At 41.2% G+C, this 14,124-nt stretch overlaps 1 protein-coding gene across 1 annotated transcript in view; it reads right to left on the bottom strand.

The window, feature by feature from the left end:
* Positions 1–4,338, bottom strand: part of LOC102380381 (neurexin-3-beta) — a gene marked incomplete at its 5' end in the record, with an annotated part of 196,753 nt that extends 192,415 nt beyond the window's left edge. Inside the window, one exon of the mRNA XM_025196584.1 lies at positions 4,167–4,338. Coding sequence (XP_025052369.1) covers positions 4,167–4,338 — 172 coding nt within the window. The remainder of the gene's footprint in view (positions 1–4,166) is intronic.
* Between the last annotated feature and the right edge of the window lie 9,786 nt (positions 4,339–14,124).

A 14,124-nucleotide genomic window follows, 5' to 3' on the forward strand; every position in this document is an offset into this window, starting at 1 on the left:
CTGGGATTCATAATTTAAGTCTTTTTGATCCTACTGCAAAGTGCCTCAAATATGATGGGTTTTACTCTAATCTGATATAAAAGCATGACAGAAGCTTCTCCTACTTGCACTAGCTCTCATACCTTATCCAGCAGAGGCACTGTACTTGGTCCACAATGACTCTTACTAACCCACAAAAAAGTAAAATTTAATTTTAGAGCGATCTGTTAGTAACAATAAAACTAGTGTCCTGCAACCCTAATCCACCACTGAGGGGATGCACCAAAGGATACCGCCACAAAGGTGCTGTTGCCTCAGAAAATAGTAGGGATGTAGTCCTGGATAATACCATTCTGGGGAACAATATAACCTTGCCATTGAAAGGGGTACCCCAAAGCTGAGGCACAGGCAATAACCCATCTTCATGATCCAAGCATCTGGTAGCTGGTTAACAATGCTGTGCCTGAAGATACATACAGGTGCATCTACACATGCAATTAGAACATGTGAATAAACTCCAGTGCAGTTCACACTATTGCTTATTGATCTTGGGTGCAGTGTTTACACATGCACCCAGGACTGCAGCATGTTGAGCCAGTGTGGTGCAGCCTTGGCTGGCAGGTACTGGGGGGTCAGTCTGCCAGTCTGGAGCTGCTTCACCTTGGCTCAACATGCTGCCAAAGGGTTGGCTGACGCATGTGCCCCAGCCAGCCCTGGTCACTGTCTACATTTATGTTGCAGCACACTAAATAACTCTCTTGTAGGATAGTACTTGTGTTGGGCTGTACTATCCTTCAGAGGAGTTAATTAGTTTACTGCAGCCTAATAGTGCTGTATGTGTAGATGGTGACACTTTACTGCAGAACTAATTAGCCATTTCCTCAGTAAAGTACCCATTTAGATGCACCCACATTAGATATATATCATGTGGGCCAGAGGGAGAGGAATTCAAATGTTATACATTATAAATAACCAATGGTTTTAGCTGAAATGCACCTTGAGAAGTAGAGAGAAGATAACACACCCAAGTTACACATGCATTAATAATTTCTTGTTTTTCAGGAACTTTATCTTAGAACTGAATATTATATTATTTCCCATAGCATTACTGTCCAGTAAATGAGATCCAATAGCACTTTTGCATCAGAACCAGGAAAAAAAAACCACTGAGAGATTATCTCTAATGATCAGGATTATTTCAATTTCTCAAGGCTCAGCCAACATTAGCTTCGCATTAATTCCCTCCTTTGAAAATTACCTCACCCTTCTCCTTCCCAGAATAAGTAAACCTCAAACTGAAAATGACTGAGATGTAACTGGATGTTATATAAAAATATTCCAAATGCCTAAATTGTAGGTATTTTATTTTCTATATTTTGTCCCCATCTTCTTGCCATTTTATATGCAGTAGCAAAAATATATATAACTTTGGAGTACTCCAGTCCCAATGGACCACTTTCATTTAATTCCATCTTGATTGAAGGTTGTGTTTCAAGAAAAGCCAATACTTCTTTCTCTTTGCTCTTTTAATGACCAGTGGTCTACACTTATACAATTTAAAGTTCAAATAAATTATTAGTCTGATGTATAATCCCCAGAAGCCCATAAAATTCAGGGAGAAAAGCTGAAATGCTGATCTCAGTTCATCCCCGTGTGCCTATGCATTGCATCATATACGGTAACACACAAGATACTCTGCTCTTTGGCCAAATTTGCAATCTCTTAGTCACAATGCATCACAGCAAATTAAGGACAGAAGTACTTATATGTATAAAGATAAGGCAGCACATACGGGTACTGCAAATGCAATGCTTTCTCAACATTCATGAGCATACATGGCACATCTAATCTTCCCGCATATTACTCCACTCTATCATTAATAAACTAATGCAGCCAGAGTGAACTAGATTACTTTCCCATATTTCAACTATCTGCACTCCACTCCACTATCTCCACTGAAATATGGTCACTAATTTAATATTCCTGAAGACTCAGGCTGTTGAGATTGGCAGGGGTAGGACCACATCATGAAACATGGACCCAGTGCTGACTCTCCTGAACATTTTGGTTAAGGCTTATGTCAACAGCCACTAAAAGCAATGCTAATGTGTGCTCTATCTGTAGTATGTAGTACTAGCAATCAAAACTCAATTTTTGGTTTTAAAAATCAAGACTGTTATTGCCCACTAAGAGCTTCTGAAACTGGCAAATTTCTATTCAATCTTTTAAAAATATATATATATTTATAAAGCCTACAAATACCCAGGAGATGGTATGCCTGCATGCACAGAGAAACCTTACTGAAATACAAAGAAACATCTTGTTTTGGGGTACAATTCTGTGCACCCAATATGAGCTAAGAGCATACAGCTAATGCTGATTTTATGAAGCCTTGAATTTCCCAATGGAAACACAGCAGATCTTTAACTAAGACAGCAGCGGAAGATGTAGTTTTAATATTTCCCAAGCAAGATTTATTATCCCTTTTAGAAAAATCAGCAACTCCAAAGCGGAGAACAGAATATTTTGTTATTTTGCCTTAGGGAACTAACTACAGTAACTAACATAAAAAGGAATTTTATTCAGAGGGTTGTTACAGGCTGTAATTGGCTGTAACTGGCCCAGAGGTAGATGACGTGGAAATAACTAGTGGAGGCCACAGAAAAGAGGGATTGATTCTGGACATTCTCTGGCCATCCCACCCTTCCTAGCCAGTGAATATGTGAGGTGAACTCGATTCACTGTATCTAGCACTGTTTTCTGCATAAGCAAAGCTTCTCAGGAATATGCCCTTTGAACAGAAAGCATCAACAGACCTTATGTCATGTTGAGCATGATGGAGCCAGCACACATTAATGTAAGGAAGTCTGCACAGCTATGAAGCCTCCAAGTTCACTTTCTGAGCAAAAAGTAGAAATGAAATGGCACTCTCAGAGTGACTTACTGGTGTCTAGGGAAAAACAATGAGGCACAATGTACTCTGAATATATCTCTTGAGTGACATAGTTCGAAGCTAAGTGGCTTGTGGCAGACTCTTACTCTACTGGCAAATTGCCTTCAGCTGATCAGAAAATTTATCCTTTCTTTCACCCCAAGTGTGTTATGTGTAACTTGGAAGAGAAACACCAGAGGTTGCTTGGGTTTAATAAAGGTTGGCAGCTGCTGAGAAGACCATGGCTTGACCCTGGCACCAAAAAGTAACATGAAGACCATGAATATCTCTGGAATAACTCCCTGTTCTTCTGCTTTTTTCATCAATGCATGTAACAGAGCCTTTTCTTACTTATAAGATTTAGTGTGAGAACCATATAAAGACAGCCTGCTTTTGATTTTCTGGTGACTCTGGCCTTGAACAGTAGTGACAGAAAAGGGTCTCTGGGTTGTGATTCCTCATTATTAGTGTACCACATATGGGTAGTTGTCCTCTGTGCCTGCCCATTCCTTAACTGTCATATATAGGTCCCTCTTACCCTATATCACCCTTGGATTATAGTTTTGAGTGAAAACTACATTAAATAAGTTCATGTGGTATGTAACCATAAGCCAACCAAAACTGACTCATGTCAGCTGTTTTTTGTGTCAACTCTTGGTTGAATAGGGCCAGCATATGAAGAGTGAAATCAGGAAGTGAAAACTTAGGGAAAGGGGGTGGAGGAGAAGAGGAGGTCCATGCAAGTATTTGTTCACTGAGAGTACTCTGTTCCTCATTCCTTAAGTCTTTATCTACACAGGCAACAATAAGGCTGAAGATAAGGTAAAGCACCATTCTTCTTTCCATGCTCTCTGTTGTATATTATGATCTCTTTAAATTAGGAAACACCACAAGTAGCAAATCGAAGTTTCTGATCAAATCAACTGTGATCTTCTGGATTGTCAAGACATGCCCAGTGACCTCTTATTTTGCAGGATCAATGTGTATGTTACCATGCAGCAGATCACCCCCTGTACAGGAGGCACTGGATCTGAGAGCTTGTTTTCCAATTTAGCAAACCCATGGAACCAGGCTGATAAATTCAGCTTTCTTTACACTGGATCAGGCTCAACCCAAGTCTTTATTCCTGGAGATAAAGTGCTGAATGTTCAAATATTGCCCAGTGTTTTATGATTTAGTTGTTGTAACCCCTATTTTAAGGTCTGGATAGACAAAAAAAGAGAGAGAAAGCAAGAATTCTTGGTCAAACATGTACCTGTTGGGTAGTGCTCATTCACTGGCCAGCTGTCCACCTGAAGTGTAGCATTGCCACCATTCCTGGTGAAGCGCACCACATGATATTTGCCATCATTCACAGGGGTGCTCTCCTCTTTGATAGAAATATCCACAGTGCCAATATTGAAGACGACACCAATCTTGCCTTGCTCCTGTAATGAAAAGAATACCAAAAACAACAATTTATAAGTTATCACTTCTTAGGAGAATATCCAACATATATATATTTCTAAACAATTAGATCATGGATAAAGTACCAGTAGATGGCACTCAAGAATATGTATTAGCATCATTCTGGGGTTTTATAGAACCAGGACAACTTGTGGTTGTTCAATGCAAATATCTTCATCTGTGCCACTCTTTAATATCAGCTCATAATACCATCAACCTGAGGACCATGATTTATGTCTTCCTTCAAAATGGCTCCAGGAACAATTGAGAACTGAGGGTAGAAAACCAAGGAGAAGTATGAATGGTTATATGGGAAAGAACCCCACTGACTGGAAATAAATTGCTTAATCACTACTGAAATGTAACCATGACACTGGACCAATGATACAGAACAGATTTATTTGAAAAAAGTCAAAAAGGAGAATTTTAGGGAACAAAAGTGTAAGTATCCAAATTGGAATTTGGCCAGTGCACTGAAGCTAATCCTCCTAGACTCCTGAAATGCTATGGGAATGGAGGAAATGGATTAGCTAGGGCAGAGACATATAAATAAAATATCGGGACTTCCATAGGTTCACATCTGGCCCCTGTTACCAGTTCCCACAGGAATTTCAGTACAACTGCTAAGTATTCACATTATAAAATGATCAGCAGCAGAACTGTCACTGATCAGTCTTTTCAGTGGCTGACTCAGAAGCAGTACTCCAGGTCAGAATGACCACAGAAGGTAGACTTCCCTTGTATACCTTGATAGGGCCTATCCAAAACAAGTCTCAGACACATTGATGGGTGGAGTTGGCTCTCTTGCTGACTGTACTAGAGTTGATGCTTGGACAAAGAGTGTTTCAAGTTTTCAGGGCTGCCTACAGCCATTGCTGAAGTTATTTCTCAAACTCTCAGCAACTGCAAAGCCTCTTTCTTTGATGCTGCTAAGCTCTTTTGTCTCAGACCCTTTTGCGCAGTCCTTCTCCATGACTCTGCCTGCCCCTGAAATCTTCCACAGCCCCTGTGCCCAATTTCCCCTCTGATCCAACATCATCCACAATGGCTTTCCCTGATTCCCCTCAAACATCTACACCCCACAAAGCTCTCTGTCTTTCCCCCACATCTTATATCTCTCATAGACTCCTTTACATAAGTTCTCCAAAATTATGACAGTGCAGCACCAGTCAATATGGTGGAGAGGCAGAACAGAACAAAAAACAAAGCAAACAAAAAATCCACAACTCTCTGGAGCTGAAGTCAATCATTATGGAAACTGGTAAGCTTTAGCACTGTGACAGATTAAGTGTCCTGATTTTATCCCTCCCTCCTTATAATGGTAAAGTATAGATATTAAAAGAATGATCTCAACACATACAGCCTGGTTTTACCTCTCATGAGAATGTCTTTTATCTCCTTCCCCCAAAATGCTAGATAGATAAACTGCTACTCCCTTAAGACAGAAATGGATGCAGACACAGACATGCACACCCACACGTACATGCATATATCAAAGTCTTATTTGGGGATAATCAGCCTATCCCTCCTTGCCCAGAAAAACACTTGGATCTTTTATTATACTGTCAGAAGCCAGGGGAGGGTGGCACTTCAGAGACCAACTAGGTCAGAGAGGCATAAGACAAAGTAGGTTGAGGCCTATGAAATCAGATGCTACTTCAAGCTGCAAGCAGGTAAGCTAAGGAAATATGGGTTGGCTGAATGGACTGTAAGGTGGATAGAAAGCTGCCTGGATCGTCGGGCTCAGTGGATAGTAATCAATGGTTGAGGTCTAGTTGGCAGCTGGTCTCAAGTGTAGTGCCCCAGGGGATGGTCTTGGGTCTGGTATGGTTCAATATCTTCATCAACAACCTGGAAGATGGGATGTAGTCCCTTAGCAAGTTCGCAGATGACACCAAGCTGCGGGGAGTACTAGATATGCTGGAGGGTAGGCTAGGATTCAGAGAGACCTCAACAAATTGGAGGACTGGACCAAAAGAAATCTTATGAGGTTCAAAAAGGACAAGTGAGAAGTCCTGCACGTAGGAAGAAAAAATCCCATGCACCTCTATGGGCTTGGGGCCAACTGACTGAGCAGCAGCTCTGCAGAAAAGGATCTGGTGGTTACAGTGGATAATAAACTGGATATAAGTCAACAGTGTGCCCTTGTCGTGAAGAAGGCTAACAGCATACTGGGCTGCATTAGTAGGAGCACTGCCAGCAAATTAAGGGAAGTAATTATTCCCCTCTATTCTGCACTGGTGAGGCCACGTCCAGTTTTAGCCCCCCCTTCCCCACCCCCAGTACAGGAAGGATGTGGACAAGTTGGAGAGAATCCAAAGGAAGGCAACAAAAATGGTTAGGGGGCTGGGGCACATGATTTATGACAGGCTGAGGGAAATGGGAAGAAGAGAAGACAGGGGAGATTTGATAGCAGTCTTTAACTACCCGAAGAGGGGTTCAGAAGAGGATGGAGCTGGACTGTTCTTAGTGGTGGCAGATGACAGAACAAGGAGCAATGGTTTCAAGTTGCAAGAAGGGAAATTTAGGTTGGATATTAGGAAAAACTTTCTCACTAAGTAGTGAAGCACTGGAACGGGTTACCTAGAGAGGTTGTGGAATCTCCAGCTTTGGAGGTTTTTAAGGCCTGGCTCGATAATGTCCTGGCTGGAATGAACATGTATTAAAGTGTTCTGATATTAGTCACACTTTGACCAGAGAGTTGGACTAGATGACCGGAGGTCTCTTCCAACCTTAATTTTCTATGATTCAATACAGCATCTGATGAAGCAGACTATCACCGGTGAAAGCTTATGACTCTACAAACTGGTTAGTCTCTAAAGTGCTATCCTGCCCTGCCTTCTGCCTGACTTCAGATTAATATGGCTAACTACTTTTCTCTCTTTATATTGAGTGGGGACATCTTTGCTCTTCAGTCTATTGAAATTCTTAGTGCTGGTCACAGAGGGCACCTTCTTTATGCACAGGATCGTTTATTCACCAGTAAAAGACTGACCAATAAAGCGCTGACAGATCATTTATTTGCCTTTTTCTCTGGTAATCAGACCTGGTTTCAAGAGAGATAACCACGTTCAGAGACTAGATAATCAATGCTTGCTGTCTGATTCCATCTGAATGCTTTTGAAGAATGCTGCTTATAGAATCTTATCCCTTTTAGGGAGGATCTCACAGTTAACCTTTTATATTTCTCCACTGTCCTCAAGAAATAAACCTCCTTTCATTTCAGAAAGGTTGGTGATAGCTTCCAACAGAACACACCCAAGAGCAGGCAGAAGAGGTCACTTTAGAATGAGGTCAGGTGCTATCCCTTCCCCCATCCAAAAGAAATACAGCCCTCCTCAAAGTGTTCTGATTCTTCAGTGTCTGGTCCTCACTGTGACTCAGAAGTCTAGAATTGTATACAAATAATAATGGGCCAGATCAATTGGTCTTTATGCAAGCAAAGCTCTCATTACCTCTTTAAGGAGAGCTTTGCTTGAGTAAGCTTTGTGTAAACACTGAAGACCAGAGGTTGAAACCCATACATCAATACTTTAATAGTCCTATTAGAATTAGCAGTGCTAATCCTAGTAGCAGGGTAAGGTACTACTCCATAAGAACTCTAAATACTGACCTAATATTCCAGCCTATTATTTCTAAAATTAGTACTTCGTGCCTACACGGCAACTGTTATCCATAATATTAAAGCACTTTACAAAAATGAACTACTATACTGTAGATAAAAAAGTCTCAGGTCTAGAGACATAAATAAGTAACACAGGGTGCATCTACATGTGCATTAATGTGTTTTTCCTAATGCACATTAAATTTAGTACCTCCAATTCGAGTTGCCCTAATGCGCCGTTGCCCTAATGCACAGTAGTGAAAGTGTGTGCTTTTTTAGTGATGCTTAATGCACAGTAGCCTATTTTACAGTGCATTAGAGTATTTGCACAGTTTTTTAAACAACACGTTAATGCACAGTAACATAGACTACTGCACATTAAAGCACATGCGTAGATATGCCCATAAAGAACAAGACCATGACTAGAACTCAGAGCCTTTCTCTCCCGTTCTAATGCATATTGTTCTATATTACTGTGCCTCATTATAATGTAAAAGAAAAAGAGAGACTCACCCAAAGACCACATGTGCCAGGGTGGAGAATAGAACCCTGATCTTCAGACACTTAAGCTGAGCCTTGAAGAAAATTATCCTTCCTCTTGGCTTTGAAAGACAGCCTGTACCGCTAAAACAAACATCCAGCTCTTGATGGGCTCAGCCTCCTTTATTCCTTTCCCTGTACATTAAGTTATTAAATTTTCTTTCACAAGTTAAAAAGCAGTGAGCTGAAATAGACCGGCAAAGCTCTGACAGCCAAGGGATGATTTACCTCGCTGCCAATATTTCTAACATTTGTTTTGTATTGAACAAAACAAAACAAAACAAAACAAAACAAAACAAAAGCTGAATCCACGGCAGCCCAGAGCATACAAGGCACACACTCTCAGAGGGCCCAGAAGCATTTTTAATAGGCAGCCTACATCTTCTTTCCTTCATATCAGTATTCACCTAGATACCCCAGCCACCTCTGCATGCCAAGGTGAGCTTCCATTCATTGATTTACCTCTATTATTTTCTTTGAAAACTTTGAGTGACATCAAGTGCTGGCAACTAAGAACAACAATTTTATTTTGAAATAACTCAGAGTCCCATCTGCATTTCTCTATTTTTTTTGCCTGATACCATTCTATTAAGTGCCTTGCCCTTTCCTTGTTCATTGCCCTCTTCCCCGCCCCCCGCCCCCCCTCCAAAAAAAACCCACAAACCAACTTCTGTCATGAGAACTACAAGAAATCAGGCATGAAGAAAGAAAAGAAGATAAATTATATGTATATCAGTAAATTATATGTGGTTCAAAAATGAAAAGCAGGTAAATTACATGCAGAAAAGAAAGCAAATGATACTATGAAAATATACTAGCCATCACTCTGAACACTCTGCTTGTACCCTTTCCCCCAAACCCTCATAAATTATGTAGAACAGTGTTTTTTGGACAGATGTACACAGAGAGACCAGGATGTTTTGGTAACCACCAATTGTAATGATGCCATGGTTAGGGTATGGCACTGGGAGATAGCAGACTGGGAGCAATTACCCCTTCCAACATGTTGGGGGGCTTTCAGCAATTCATTGAACAACATTTTCTAATTCTTTGAAATGGAAATGATGGTCACCAGCTTTCTGAGCTCTAAGGATGGTAAACACGGTATTGGTGCTGGGTCCTATTATAACACTTGCAGTATCTTAGCAGTCCAAAAAGCAAATATATTACAAAGAGGAAATCAGAATTAACTAGAAAGAGAAAGGATTTCTTAAGGAATTGAGAGTAATATTCTCTCTTCATCTTTCGGGCAAGGAGTGGAATGAAAGATAGGAGAACCTACAAGGCAAAGGGAGAACAGTGTTGTTCGAATGCAACACAGTGCGATGGGTTTAGTGAGTAGCACAGAAGTTCCAAAGTTCCCTGGACCCACTGAATTCATTTCTGGGATGAAAGCTCTGAGGGACCCCACAACTCTACCAGTTCACAGGGTTGCAATCCCTTGCTTACTTTAAACCTCCTTTTCATTGAGGGGCTCTCTAATGTGAGGGTTCAGTTTGCAAGCTCAAGTTTCCTGAAACCCCTTTACTCCCTCAAACCCCTCTTATCTGAGGGGGGAAATATAAAGGAAATGCTGGGAAGTGAGCCCCAGAGCATTTCCATTACTCTGAAATTTTCCTGCAGGAGCATTACTGTCTGTTTGTACATAAGCACTTTGTGTAGCATATTTTGCTATTTAGTATTTATCCGACAGGCCTTGTACTGAACCTCCAGATTCCTAGGCATCTGCCTATCTCTATGGGGTGGAGGTTAGAATTGGGGTAGCAGTAATTCTGTCAGGCAAACCAGCTGGGGCATATTAGAGAAGTGGTACACATGGACTGTGCTCTCTCTTTGGGGTCATACCTTTGGGTTCCTACTTTCCTATTTTCCTCAACCTAAAATTAAAACATAATACACAAAGATCAGCCATATACTCTCAGTATATGAGAGTATATGGCTGATTTTTGTGTGTGTAATAAGTGCTTGGGCTTGGCCTTGAGTATCAAGACAGAGAGAGCACCCCAGATAAAGGGGAAAATGTCATCCCTTGCTACATCAGCATAAATTTGTAGTAATTTCATTGAAGCTCCTTGGTGCAATGGCAACAGAATTTGCCCTGCTATCTTGTTCATTGTTTTCCTTTGGGAGGGATAAAAAGTGTAACACAAGAGCCAACCAGATCCCAGGATAATAGTTTTACCCCCATACTCATGTAGCATTTTGCCTCATCTATGACAATAGTTGCAACTGTGCTTCTCTCCTGCCTCCCCCTTTGCATGGTTCCAGCATGACTAGACATAAACTAAAAGCCATCAGACAATATCATTAATTACCTCTTCCTTAACGTCAGTGCTGATCATGCTCCCCTTATTCCACTGTGATATGAGCCCTTTTGGTAATACAGCAAGCCACCACTCCTTGTAGGAGGGCTCTGTTAACTTATTTCTGAAAACACATGCAATCTCTCACCCTGTAAGCCTTGTTTCCCTTATAAGCACAGACATTGCTGTTCCTCAGAGCAGCTTCTTTCCAGTCAGTCTCCTTAGTTCTGCAGCCTATTTAAAAGAGACTAAAGTGCTTTTATTCTTCCTTCTGGGGATTTTTTCCACTTCATTTTTGTACAGCCTTTATTTTTTTGAGACTGGATATTCAATTTTAGTCCAGCTGGCAGCTTGCTTTTTTCTGTGGTTTGGGGACTTTGCACCATGGTGCTAAATGGAGTAAAGCATCCGGTAGAACTGAAGCTATAGATAGCTATATGTTCCACAGAGGACACTCGTACCAATTACAACACTGTCAAATAGTTTTATGGGACCCTCCATCACTGTAAGCAGCAAATCAGAGATTTTTCTATTGACTGGGAAAGCAAAGTAAAGACCTACACCAACTGGCTCTTTCTAAGTAGTAACATTAACTGGATATAGTTTTGACGGTCTTTCTTCATTTCCCAGGTCCATATCTCATTGAATGTGTGGAATGTGGGCAGTTAAGGGGTCTACATTCAGTACAGTTTAGAGGATGTGTGCTTACTACTCTTCTTCAACCACATTTGGTGACATTTTTATTATAATTCAGAGATTAATCTGAAAACAGCATATGAGATAGGAATAATCTCACACCATGGGCAAAATAAATTCTTGGCTGAAATAACATATTACCCTAAATGGCTTAAATTAAAGACACAATCACCTGGTGGAGAGCATAACCAATAAATGCACACACTCTCAAGGAAATGGTGGGACCTGGAGCTCTTTTGAACTGATAAACCTTTTATCAGGGGTTTCCATGGTTTTTTGTGTTCTAGAAGCAGATCAAATGATGTTAAGGGGAAAGGTAGTGTATACGTATCAATCATCATCAGGTATTAGTTTGGACTTCCTAGTTTGTATGGGACCCAGTAAATGGGGATTACTATTAGGGGTGTGCAAAGTGGGCCCTATTTGATTTGGATTCGGCCCAAATCAGGGACAGCAATTCGATTTGTTAACTCGGATCACTGTCCCTGATTCGATTCGGCCAAATCCGAATCTGAAGATTCAATGCTGATTTGGAGAATCGGTGATTCAGATATAAACACAGCTTTAAATATTTTTTCTACATACCTCGAGGTACCAGCATGGCTTGTGAATGCTGCGATGCTGGGGTGCATGGAGCATCCCACAGGAGTGGGGTGGGGCCCTCTACGTGCTCGATGGCGAACCTGGAAGTGGATTTGAAGCACTTCTGTTCTACTTCCAAGTCTGCTGGGGAGTGAGCTGGGCCCCCCCCCCCGCCTCCCAGCTCAGCAATCAGCCATGGGGGGACCCCGGGTGCCCTACACCCCGACCAAGGAGGAACCAGTTGTCAAGCTGGGAGGATGCGGGGGGGCGGGGGGTCCCCAGCATGCTCCCTGGTGGATCCGGAAGTGGACCGGAAGTGTTTCTGGATCACTTCTGGGTCTGCTGCTGAGTGCAGTGGGGAGCCCCCCACACTTCTGTGGGAAACTCCATGCACCCCAGCATCGCAGCATTCACGAGCTGCCTGCTACCTAGAGGTATGTAGAAAAAACATTAAAAAGTTGTGTCTATGTCCGAATCATCGAATCTTTCCAAATCTCTCCGAATTGATTCGGAGAAATTAAAGGGTCCTCTGATTCAATTCAGATTCAGAGATTCCGCACCAAATCTCCACCAAATTGAATCAGGGACCAAAGCTTCACACAGCCCTAATTACTACCTCTTTTGGACATGGCTTTAACAAGGGTCATTCTTCAGAGATTCAGAAATTATAAACTCAGCAGGGAGCACTGCAATAATTGATTCTGACCTCCTGTATAAAATTGGCCACAAGACCCCCTAGATTAATTCCTATTTCAACTAGAGGATAACTTTCAGAAAATCTTCCAATCCTGATTTAAAAATTGCTAGTGATGCAAAATACACAGGAATCCTTGATACATTGTTACCATGAGTGTTAAAAATGTACACCTTATTTCAAGTCTGAATTTGTGCTGGTTCAACTTCCAGCTCTTGGATCTTTGAAATGCATCTGTCTGTTAAATTGAGAAGACCTCTGTTATCAAATATCTATTCTCCATGTAAGGGCTTACAGTCTATGATCAAGTCTATTAGTTGACAGATTTTTCCCCCCTATTATCTTACCTAACTGCTAGAGTGGGATAAGACTGGACTAAGTAGGGTAGTAATGTTGTCCCTTCTCAGAGGTTTTGAAAAACAGAGTAGACAACTGTATGGGAATTTACTAGGCAATCTCTTGGGGTTACTTCTAGCCCTATGTTTGATTCTAACTCGCACCTTAATCTTATTTCATAAACTAAGTAGATTGAGTTCCTTGAGGCTTTCACTGTAAAGCATGTTTTCTAATCCTTTAATCATTCTCATGGATCTTCTCTGAAATCTCTCCAGTTTCTTAGGATCCTTTTTGAATTGTGGAATCCAAAATTGGATACAGCACTTTGGTACCACACGTACTAAGTACTGACATAATATGACTTCCCTACTTCCAACACTGTGCTTAGAGAGGCAAGCTAATAAAATGTCTGAGAAGCTCTATTCCAGTATAAGTTTATAACAACTGGGAAGAACTAATTTAATACTGAAACATACTTGCAGATTTTCAGCAACTAAAATGAACCTATGAGAGACAAAAGCCAGATCATCAGGGCCTGCTAAGTCTTCTCTGTACCACTCCCATACATTCTGCAAAATTCAGAAATGAAATCAATGGAGTTGCCCTAGGAATGAGTTTGGCACAAGAAGTTTCCGTAATTCTCATAATGGAATGCTGCTAATGCCAGCTGAAACCTTTTAAAAGTTAGCTCACTTGCAGAGAGGCAGTGTGGTCTGGTGGACAGGACACTTCTACTATTGATCACTATGTGACCTTGAGCCAATAACTTCACCCCTCTCTCTTCCTATGCTTTGTTTAATTCGATTGAAAATGTATTTGCTTAGTACTACCCCTACTGCAATAGGGCCCTGATCTTAGGTGGGGTTTCTAGATACTGCTTTTATATCAACAATTAACAGTAATTATCTGATCAACCTGTATAATGGAAGCACTACTGTGACTATGCTTGCAGTAAGTTTCCTTCATCTATATTTTCACAGAGCCATGGGAACACTGTAACACATGTACCTGC

The sequence above is a fragment of the Alligator sinensis genome, unplaced genomic scaffold (genome assembly GCF_000455745.1).
Source record: "Alligator sinensis unplaced genomic scaffold, ASM45574v1 scaffold289_1, whole genome shotgun sequence".
NCBI classification, from domain to species: domain Eukaryota; kingdom Metazoa; phylum Chordata; order Crocodylia; family Alligatoridae; genus Alligator; species Alligator sinensis.